The sequence below is a fragment of the Egretta garzetta genome, unplaced genomic scaffold (assembly GCF_000687185.1).
Source record: "Egretta garzetta isolate BGI_Z169 unplaced genomic scaffold, ASM68718v1 scaffold34, whole genome shotgun sequence".
NCBI lineage: Eukaryota > Metazoa > Chordata > Aves > Pelecaniformes > Ardeidae > Egretta > Egretta garzetta.
Genome location: NW_009259586.1, coordinates 4,849,100 through 4,860,393, shown reverse-complemented (window position 1 = coordinate 4,860,393; position 11,294 = coordinate 4,849,100). Strand labels below are relative to the sequence as shown.

General features: G+C 47.4%; 1 protein-coding gene across 1 annotated transcript in view; it reads right to left on the bottom strand.

Moving 5' to 3' along the window:
* ACSF2 (acyl-CoA synthetase family member 2) overlaps positions 1-11,294 on the bottom strand; it is a 39,197-nt gene that overhangs the window by 20,363 nt on the left and 7,540 nt on the right. The window contains exons 5-11 of the mRNA XM_009637863.2: positions 10,246-10,299; positions 6,975-7,093; positions 6,590-6,752; positions 6,059-6,154; positions 4,974-5,122; positions 4,252-4,343; positions 3,062-3,138 (exon numbers count right to left, since the gene is read on the bottom strand). Coding sequence (XP_009636158.2) covers positions 3,062-3,138; positions 4,252-4,343; positions 4,974-5,122; positions 6,059-6,154; positions 6,590-6,752; positions 6,975-7,093; positions 10,246-10,299 — 750 coding nt within the window. The remainder of the gene's footprint in view (positions 1-3,061; positions 3,139-4,251; positions 4,344-4,973; positions 5,123-6,058; positions 6,155-6,589; positions 6,753-6,974; positions 7,094-10,245; positions 10,300-11,294) is intronic.

Sequence of the window (11,294 nt, the reverse complement as noted above, 5' to 3'; positions counted from 1 at the left end):
GTATTTTATTTACAGGTCTGGCCCTTCTGAGCCTTCTTCTCTCCCTGCCTGAACTCAGTTCCAGTTCACTCCTCCATGATGAGACTAAGACAACCATGACAATAATACCTGTTTTTTCTATAGCACCTTCCATCCAGCTCTCTCTAACAAGTTTACAAGTGTTAATGAAATAGAAAGCTATTTACTCCAGCCTTGCAGGAGCCAAAGCTCATTACCATCAGGTGTCAGCGCCAAAATGCAGGCACACAAACCCACTCCAGTGAGGCGAGCATGATTGTAAGGAATATGAGGTACTTCTGACCTCATCGTGCACCTTTTGGGAGCTAGGCAGCTTTCTCCAATGCCAGCTATGGGGGTCTGTATTTCAGGGATGACCAGTGACTTGGCTCACTAACCACACTTCTGATGAAAAGCTGCTTGGCAGTTTCTAAAAATCTACCTGCCCTGGATTTTCAGAACCAGGGCAGCAAAATAATTCACTGCTCTTGACAAGTTTGCTCCTGGGTTTCTTTCCTTACAAAGGAAGTGCTTGCTGACCATCACTGCTTTGGGTAAGATACTCAAGAGTCACACAGAGAGTTGGCAGAAGAGGTCAGAGACAGGACTAACCCTTCTCCTCTACTGTGGGAACTCGTAATGGCTCCTTGACTCCTAACTCTTCACTTTCAAGTATGGGCTTCATTCACTTACTGTAAAAATAAACAGACAAATGCTAGAAGTTTTCTGATCTGCTTGAAAAACCCACTCAAACATGTGGCCTTCTCTCTTTTTTTCCCCTAGCAGGCCCCAGCATGGCCTGTCCCGGTGACCGGTCACTTCAATCATCAGAAAACTACTGACTTCTGAGTCCTTCCTTAAGCTTCTCCTACCTGTCAGGAAACATTTCTGATATATCCAAACACCTCCAGCCTCCTCCGAATCCCCGCTTCTCTGCTGATCGCAGGATGGAATCCACCTTTTCAATCTTTTCCGACATCTATATATTTTAAAAGAGGCATTTTTTAAAACTAAACTATGCATGACCATACTAAGACAAGCTAACCTAAATCCTGCCGGTAAAACACAGTCATCTTTCCCAGAGGCAACATTACCCACGTCCCCGATCAACCAGTTGGTCGCTGTCTCTCCCCTTCCAGTGGAGTGGAAGCAAGTGGGAAGGTAGGAGCATCCCTCCCCCAGCTGCTTGATCAGGAAAATTGGTCTCAACCCACCCAAAGAGACTCCTCTGCCTTCCCACGGAGGGGATCCCTGCAGGCCAGGGCTGAGGGGGATAGGTGACGCAATGCTCAAGAACCGCTGGCCCCGAGACCGAGCTGCCCTTTCACGCCAAAAGGCAGCAACCTCTCTAGGTTGGCCAGAAATCCTTTAAGTGAAGCAGTACTGGGAAAACCCGAAACCGGAGCCACCTGAAGACTGGATTCCCTCCCACTCTGTGGGGTCTACCAAGACGCATGTACGTCCGAGAGGAGAAGGTGTGCACCGTGCAGCCTGGCTTGGGCACCGCTCCTCTTCTCTCTGCCCACACTCCAGAGGATCTAGCAGGACACCAGGATGACTGTGGTTTATTGTCACGGCTATTACAATACCACAGTTGCAACTTAACTGTGTTTTTTAATCCTAAAGAGTTATATAAATATATGTATATTTATTCCTCTGTAACTGAGTGTAAATGACCTTTAAGAGGATGAAAACTCCTCTGTCTCCTATATAGAAATCAAATTGTATATTTTCTTATGTACATCTTCTGTATAAAGCTCTTGCTGCAAAGATGAATTCAACAAGTCTCCCTGTGTCTGTCTGAGGGCTGGGGAATCAGAAGTAACACGAGACCGGTGGTACAAATATAGACTTAATCCTCTTTATCCTATGGGCAGAGCAACTGTTTGGGAGGGGTTTATTATTTCTCTTTCTACAAAGCAGGAACATGTGACACCTAATGAGTCCTGGGCACTTGCAGTAACATCTGAAAATATTTTGTGAGGCCAAACTCAAGCTTACTATAAAAATAGTTAGCTGTCACCTGACAGAGTCCAGGCAACGACACCAGGGCTGTCTCTGGTGTTTTCAGCTCAGCTTTAAGAGCATCACATCCAGGAAAAAACCCTGGCCGCCTCTGAGATGGCTCCAGGACAGATGCCCTGGGCTCCCCCGATCCGCAGCAGAGCACACAGTCGTTCCTGTAAAACCCCGGTGCTGGTGTGGTCCAGGTCTGCCAACAACAACATGCCTAATCTGACTCCCAGCCCTGCATGTTTATCCATCACAACAGTCTGCTCCCTCAGCATTTGCAAGCAGCGTCACACTGAAGTTACTGCCTTTAAAGTAAAACAAAAAAGTCCTTTTTTGGCTCAGCCTTTCACTCATGGGCACACACGTGCAGATGGCAGGACCTGCCTACGAAACGTGTCATCTGGAGTGCCACTGACCCATCGCTGGTGGCCTGTCCCCCTCCACATGCAGGACATGCTCTTGCACAGGCCAAGGGTGCAGGGACGTGCAATGGAGCAGCAGCACGCGTGGTCCGATACGTGCTGCCCTTCTGACAACGCAATGCCTGGTGCTGTACGAGTGGATGGCACTGTTTCTGCGTTTAGACTCAAACGTGTAGCATGCAACAAGGTTTTATATCCACATGCAGCCCAGGATGGTGGAAAAAACTTGACAGCTCCACAGCAAGATGAACACGCACACCCACCCACATCAATACAAACCAGCAATGCCTCTTCCATCATCGTTCATCCTTGCAGCATGTACAACAGAAGGGTTTATAAAAGTTCTGAAATGCGCCAGCTCAGTTTATGACACTGAACGTGACGTCTTCTCTTCTTGCAAAGCTTCCTCGGCAGACACCCCACCAGCAACCAGGCAGAATCCCCTTTCTTCCTCCCATCCCCTCTACCCTGTCACTCCTCTGCCTGGCCTCACGCCCACCATCCCATCACACCTGATCCCAGCAGCTCTGGCACTGCCAGGTACCGCTGCGGTGCAAGAGATGCCCAAACTCAGGGTCTCACCATGACAAACACCACTTGCAGCTCTAGTCACAGCAGCCACGACTCACCACAATCTCGGGCATGTGCATCTTGGTGATAATCATCCTCATGACCTCAGGGGGAACAGGAGAACCTGCAATGATTCCTGGAAGGAAGAGGAAAAGATGACCATCTTGGAAACCATCTATTTATTCCCAAGAGCTGTCCCTGAGAAGGTTCTGCACTCTCAGATTTGAATGCTGGCAAGACCTTTGGGATACACCGGTTCCTGTCAAAATACGTTCTATTTTTATGGATACAGGTCCTACTTATTCTAGAAGCAAAGGCTGCAGCAAGGCCAGTTTGCCTGAATGAATGAAGGGTTGGCAGAGTTCACTCGTTAGGAAAATAAACTCTATAGCGCAAACCTAGTCCAAGCTGCAGTTCCCAAAAAGGAAAGATTCAGAGCAGAAATGGCACAGATTTTTAGCAGCACAAACACACTCATCGATCATCACCACCATAAAACCCCAAACCTTTCCTCCTGCCTTGCACAGAGCAGCCCTTTTGGGAGAGGGCAGATCACATTTTCACCTGTTCTGTCCTAGGATGATGAAGCAAATGAGTGGGGTAATATATAGGCTTTACTGGGGAACAAGATGAGACAGGATCATTTTTCACATAGCAGAGATTAGGTAATCTGCTCAAATGTTTCTTTATGCTCCAGCATCATCTTCTCTCCATGCTGTTATTGCCTCAAAAGAGCTGGTGGTCTCCTCGTTTCAGCTCAGCTATTTCCGATGCTGTCTGTGACACGACAGAGAGCTCCAGCAGACGTTATCACACCATCTCCAGTATTTAGATGAATGACTTCAAAAACAGGTGGGAAACTTGAGGTCAGAGAAATCACAGCGTGGCTCTGCTTTAGGGATTGCACCAGCCTGAAGCACACAAAGCATCTGCTGCCACACGGTGGTGGCCGGTGAGATGAGAGCCGAGCAAAACGAGGCTTCCCAGCTCCCTGATCTAGCAGACAAAACAGAAAGGTCCTTCCCCAATCTGCTCTGAGATGAAAGATATCTTAAAAATGCATAATACTGGAAGGAAACCCCAAGGAAAGGAAATGTAGCACCAAATTGACAGTGAAACACAAGGCTCGTGCAACTAAACTCTTCCCTCCAGAAAAGCAATTTGCTCACAAAGCTTCATAGAGCCTCCCAGCAGGGAACCAGTAATATCCAATTTCCCCAGATTTTTTCATTTGAGCTGTCAGACTTACCTCCCCGGAGAGTTGACAGGTCGTAGGAGTCAGACTCCAGCTGGGAGAGCATGTCTATAAACATGGTCGGCGTGCCGATTAGAAAGGAGCATCTTCAGGAAGGGGAGAGAAAAGGCAAAGCTGCCAAGCTGGGACCAGGGGCAGCCCCAGCTCAGCGTCCCATCCCGTCCTGTCCTGTCCCACCCCGTCCCATCGCGTGCGGGGCCACGGAGCAGCAGCACGGAGGCAGGCACAGCAGACATGCTCTTCAGCCAGGCACATACACATACGTATGTATAAAAATATATATAAATAGATATGTGTGTGTATTATGCAGACAGAATGATAGCTCTTCTGTTTCCCAAGCTACACACGAAGAACAAGCTGGAAATGCAACTATCTCAGCAGCAGAGCTGGACTTGGAGGAGGGCAGGTGGTTCGGTGCAAAAACACACCAGCCATAGCAAACCAAGACACCACTACGCTCTCCAGCCAAAGCCCTACAGCAACCCGAAGGATCCCTCATTTGGGGGGAAAGAGAAGCGTGACAAACTCCCAAGCACAGCTGAAAAGGCAGGATTTAGGCTCCTGAAGTGCCTGTGCAAGCATGTGCACCAGCAAACCTGCCTCCTCCATCGTGGGAAGGAAGAGTGTGAGCAATGGCCTGGCAGGTGAGACAAGGGAAGAAAGCATCGCCAGGAGGCAATGGACTCCTCTGTAGCAAGGCACAGACAAACCCTCACTTCTCTCGAGACACTGCCTCCAGAGCGGCCTTCCCCTCGAAACTCGGCGATGAGAAGATGCAGGAGGACCCGTGCAGTGCCATCACCATGCAGCCTCCTACCGACGCCAGGCAATGATAGAGGGGTGCGGGGAGGCCAACGCGATAGTCCTGGGATCAAGCCAAAGACAACAGTGAGGAGAGGAGATCTTCCGGTATGAGAGATCTTCCAGTCCGTGACTGGACCATCTCACTGCTGAGAGCGAAGATCTGAACGGAGAAGTTTTCCCTGATTCACTGAAAACTTGCTGGAAATCTGACAGTCATCTGTATTCCCGTTCACTGGAAACACGATGCTGATGCTTCCTGCCTTTAATAAAAATCAGTTTGGAAAGTTTTTTATGTCAAAATTTTCTTCTGTAATTTTGCAATGTCTTTTGTTTGCTGGACTTTTTGGCCTGGTATTGCTTACACATTATTTTATGACATGCCAGAAGAGTGGTAGCACTACGACAGGCATGAAATATGCAGGACTTGGCACATGCTATTAATTTTATGTTGTTTTTAAAAACACCAAAGGCTCTGAAGACTGATTGAAACAACCCATCTTTTTTCTGGATCAAAGCTGTTGTGTTAGAAATAACTACTTCAGAACTTCAAAAGAAAATATTTGCCTTTAACAATTTTTAAAAGAAACTACAAATAAAAAGGGTCATGCCCTGATAAGAGTTACGAGACTGTATACATGACATGAAATGAAGTCATGTAAAACAAATTAAACCCTCATTCAACAGAATTCAAAGCTAACATCCAGAGTCTCGTTATTATTTGAAATGAGTATTCATCAACATGAAAAGTGGTTAATTTCACAATTTTTCCCCCACAAAAGGTATCTTTTTTCAACGCCCTGAAAAACTTCACACGAAACTAAAATGACACATCAGTGAAACTCCACTGAATAGAAAAATGTTATGCATGAGTAGCCCTCAACGTCATTTGCAGCAAAACATCCTGCCCTTCTGCTGAGCAAGGACCAACGCTCTCCACACACCTGGTTTCTCTGCAGCAGTGGGGACCACCCCAAACCGTGTTCCCACCAAGACCCACCTGCCCTGTGATCCCCAGCCGCAGACCGATCAGATTGGCGTTATTCACAATGTTCCTGTGAGAGAGGGTGGCTCCTTTGGGGCTTCCTGTTGTCCCCTGAAAGACACAGGGCATTACACAATGATGCCGCCTTTTCCAAGGATGAGCTATGAGTGTTCTCAGGGGCAACTTCCCAGGCAGATTCTGGGATGATCTTGTACCGCATTCTTCATCCAGACTGGGGAGATTTTATTTCATTCTTTGACAGCATCTTAATCCCAAACCAAACAGAAAAATGGTCCAGCTGGACAGAATTCACAGGACACCCTCTCACGTCCATCTGCCCTTGAGAAAGGGCCAAGCAGCAAGGATGGAAGAAGCAAGGGGAAACGCTAGAACATTTCCCTCATCCTACAGCAGGATATGGAACCAGAGCTTGGTCCCAGAGGGTGTAAGGCAAAGGAAACAGGATGCTCAGCATCGCACACATCTTTCCCTGCGTCCCCAGCAAGGAACCCAACTATGAGGCATGGAGCAGGCAGAAGCACCTACTGAAGTGAACTGGATGTTGATGGGCTCATTGCAGGAGAGGGTCCGCTGCATGGCTCTTAACTGCTTCATATGGCTGCTGTCCCCAGCCTGCATCACTTCGTCCATGTGGAAGGTGCCCGGCAGCTTGGAGTCGACTGTGATGACAACGGATAAGTCAGGTAGCCTGGCAGAAATTAAAATATCATCAGCAATAATGGAGACAGGAGAAAACTGCCTAGATAGGCGTATACTGGTGAGAGCAAATCTCCAGGACAGCCTAACCCATTCTCTTCAGAACAGACCCTGTACAGGTCCTTCGTCTGCCAGAGCCTGTGCTGTGCAGCTGAGAGGACACAAGGACACAGCTGTGAGGTCAGCGCGAAGACACCGAATGCTCCTAACTCACCTTTTGCTCTTTATTCCCCCTGGACTGGATTTTTCTAGCTCAGGACATGACTGCTTTAGAATATCATAGTATTTCTGTGTTTTAAATTGAGTGGGAAACACAAGTGCCTTACAGCCAACCTGTGAAGGGAGACAGAAACTCATGAGAAGTCACGTCAGGTTGATGTTCAGGACATGATAAAGAGCAATTGCCCCTGACACAGGAACACGCACAGCCCTGTGACCCCACACAGCAAGCGTTAGCCATTAACACTGCACCAGGATTTTCCCCATGGTTTGTTTCTGTAAGCACCTGATACAATGAGCTCCCTCCAGATTAAACCTGGAGATTTTTAACGCCTGCCTCGTAAGAGCCACGGTGTGCAGCAATTTAGAGAGTCACTGAAGAGCATGACATCGGTCTTCGCACAGTGAGGGTGCAGCAGCCACACTCCCAGGGCTTGGGGATGTGCCTCCAGCAGGCAGGTTCACCGAGGGCAAATGCAAACTGAGCCCTTAGAGCTGTGCACTCATAAACCCCTGCAAGCACAGGGCAGGGCACTGTTACTGCACACCCAAGCCCTGATCCACGCATGCAGCCAGTGCTTTGCTCCTCCCCAGCGTTCGGTTCAGGACGGGCTGGTTGCTTTTTGCTGGGCAAGAGAGCAGAGCCACAGCCTGAGGTTCCCTTTTTTCCCAGGATCAACACCCCCTCATTGCGAGCACAGGGCAAACAACTGATTTTTCAGATTAGGAGTCCCAACGCTAACAAAAAGCCCAGTCCCAAAATACGGGGAGAAAAACAAAAATCAATAAAACAAAAATAAGTTCAGTGTATCTGAAACGCAGATGTCTGAGGAACTCTGGAAAAACAAGGACACCTAAAGACTACCTCTCAGGTCAAGCCAAGGTTTTGTTGTGGTTTTTTTTTTTTAAAAGTGTTCTGTTTCCTAATATTTTTCCACCTCTTATTAAAGCATCAGGTATTTTGAAAATTAAAACATTTTTCATTCAACCTTTAGATCTACATAATCCTGAAACAAAGCGCTTTAATTACTGCAAGAATTCCTATTTCTTTTTCAGCAGGGGAGATTTGCTGAATTTGACCCAGATTTGCAAACTACTTTCATCTTCCCAAAAATGCATTCTTGTCAAATAAACTATTTACATATATGATTTACTCAGCTGTTTTCATTATTTTCACAAGATCCATGAAATAAGGAGACCAAGGCTATGCCAATAAATTATTTCTAAGTACCCTCTGGGATTTGTCAGAAGGGAAAACAAACATTTGCTCTATTTTCTGGAACAGTCTGCGCAGAACTCAGAGGACTGAGTCTGTCCTGAGATGTTTTGGGCCTTTGTAACTTTTTACTATTAGTTCCTTCAAACTAATATTCTGGTTGAACTGGCTTTGCAAAACAGACGCTACAGGAGGAGAGGAGCTTGAGGGGCAGATGCTACGTGAGATAAGGGTCTCTAGTTGGGCATCTCCCACTTGGCCTCAACCCAAATGGCAGCAGGCCCTCCTTCCAAGGACCTGTCATATAAGCGCTGACATCAGTTTGCTTTTACAAAGCCCTGGAAATACAGCGGGAATCAGAGGAATGGTTATTCAGCCTGTATTTGTGTATATACCAAAGGGAGAGAACCTGATGGAGGAAGGAAGGGGCTGCACAGGCTGATGGGATCCAACAGATGAAGCCCGAAAGTCTTCAGGGGGGTGGTTGTGCAAATAAACACACACAAATAATTAAGGGGGTGAGGGACACCAGAGATCCCAGTGCCAAAGGTCCACAGGAAAGCTACAAACACTAGAAAACCTGGGAGGGTGAGACAGGAGTAATCCCCAATGGAGCTGGAGCACATTTCTGCTCTTACCCCATCAGCATTCCAGGTTTACACTGGAGGAGAAAAATCAGAGCATGAATCTGACACACAGAGATGGAAAAGAAAACAAAAGCCAGGTCCCCAACTGGGGAAAAAGGAAAGTATGGCCGTTTACAGTTCCACCTGGTGGGAGAAGCAGAGGGACATTCACACTGGAGGAGATGAGCTTCACCGCGGCACTGAGTTCAATCCGAACGTAGGAAAACAGAACTGACACCGGTGAGACTACCGTAAGAAGATTAAATGAAGGATGAAATGGGAACTCAAATTGCAGCCCAGCAAACGAATTACAGAGTTACTGATGCAAATGAAAAGTCTCTTTGATACTAGAAATTACCCACTTCTTCCTAGGTAAAGCCGGAACTTGGATGGGGCTGGAAAGACCCAGATGTGGTTCCAGCTCTTCTAATATCAGCCCTTATTTAAAGCTAAACAAGCCACAGATGAGGAAGTCAGCTTCTTAATCCTAGGACTAATTTCTAGTCGTCAGATGTTTAGTAGCCTGGATTCCTCATTTCTGGAGCTAAGGAGCCAGAACAGTTTAAACTGATTGGTGCTCTGCACATTGCAAACTCAAACCCAGGCAGGTATATGGGGTAGCCAAGGCAGCCACAATCAGACAGCAGAAAGATGTCAAGCAGCAGCAATACCCAAGACTTAAACCAGGTTAAACTCAAGGCCAGCAAGGCCTAGGACACATCTGGGAAGGACAAAATAAGCTACCAAGTAGGCTGTTCCTTTCTGAGCCTTCCTCCTTTCTACTTTGAAGGTTAAAATCCCAGATGGTGATTTTTGCCCCGAGTGGTGGGCAGGCAGGATGGCACCGAGGCAGGCAGGACGGCCACACAGTGCTCTCCCTCCCAGGCAGGCTGGAGTGTGAACGTGGGAAAGTCAGAACCGATTTTAGACAGATGCTGCCTCTAGAGATTACAGCCTTGCTCTGCTACTACATAGTCCCTGCTGTCCTGGCTGCTAGCTTCATGGGTAGAACAGTCCCTGGATCAGACCTTTAGCCTTGCCTTGTTTTCCTCATTCCCTGATAAACGACTGCTGGCAGGTATGGTTATTGGCAGGAGTAATATTGGCAGTACACGTTTGTTAGCAGAGAGAGAGGGATGAGGAGGATGCAGAAGTCTCCATCAAGCGGACAGGGTGGCAGCCAAAGGGCACAGCAGTAAACATGAGCACTTAACTGCAGCTTCATCCCCTTGGCCACTGTGTGGTGGTGTTCCCTCTACACAGCCACCACCAGCCCTGCTCTCCGGCCAGCTCTCCCTGATATGCACAAGAGCTTAACCAGAAGCTTGTCTGCACTGTGTCCCCACTATCCCCTTTACCGGGCGGATGCTTGTATGCATTCTCATAACAAATCGATTAGCATTACCAGCAAGTGCCATACAAACCTTCCTGATGACAAACTCCAGCTCAAGGGCCTGGTAGGCTGGATTCACAGATACCTTAAGAGGGAGAAACAAGAAAGCTGATCAGAGTTACCCTTGCCTTGAAAACCCTCTCCCCTAACACACATTCCAACAGAAAAGTTCTCTTAGGGACAGACAAGCCACACTCAAAGCCTCTCCTCCTCTCCAACATGCAGAACTAAGAGCTCCCACTACAGGGATTTCACATTCACCAGAAAAATTAGCTGACTCCTGTGTTTACATGAAAGAAAACAATCAGAAAAGAGATTTATGTGAGGTCAGATAGTCACAAGATAGTTTCAGGAACCAAAACTAGATCTCCTAACTCCCAGGCAGACATTCAAGCCACTGAACTGAAGACTCAAAACTCAAGAGCAAGTCAGGTTTCTTAACAGACAACCATGAAAATATTAGCTTTCTCCTGTCCATCTCTCCACAGAAGCAGTATTGGCCACTGGAGCTGAGTTCACATCAGGTTCATACTGAGCCACACTCATCCACCCTGTTACTGCATCTTAGCAGACGCCAGGATGAACCACGACGAAGACAACGGACCAGAAGGTACAGTGCAGTCCTTACTAGGGGCACTGGCTAAATACCGTGCATTTTGGTGAGTGTGCCAGGTCATACTCTCAAGTGAAAATTGGCTTTGGGGGATATGCAACTTGGACTACATTTTTAAGTGAGCATTTGCACCATGAAGCAATAGAGGTCCTATTTAGGAGGGATCTAAATAACTGGTAACTTTAGGGCGGCAGCATGTTACATAAAAATGGTCTTATAGGCAAAAGCCTGTCTCCATCTACCATCGGCAGCTGCCAGCTAGTTCACAGCAGTCCATTTCTTGCTGCTCCTTCCTCTGCTTTCCTACACAGTGGAGCACAAAGATGCAGAGCGTTGCACAGACCTTGTTTAAATACTGGATTCAGTTACAGCCAACATGCTGGGAAAGAGCATGGGGAAAAAAAAGAGACAACAAACTTTACTCTCCAGTATCTCCTATTGCTTCTTTGTCTCCATTTCCTTTCCCT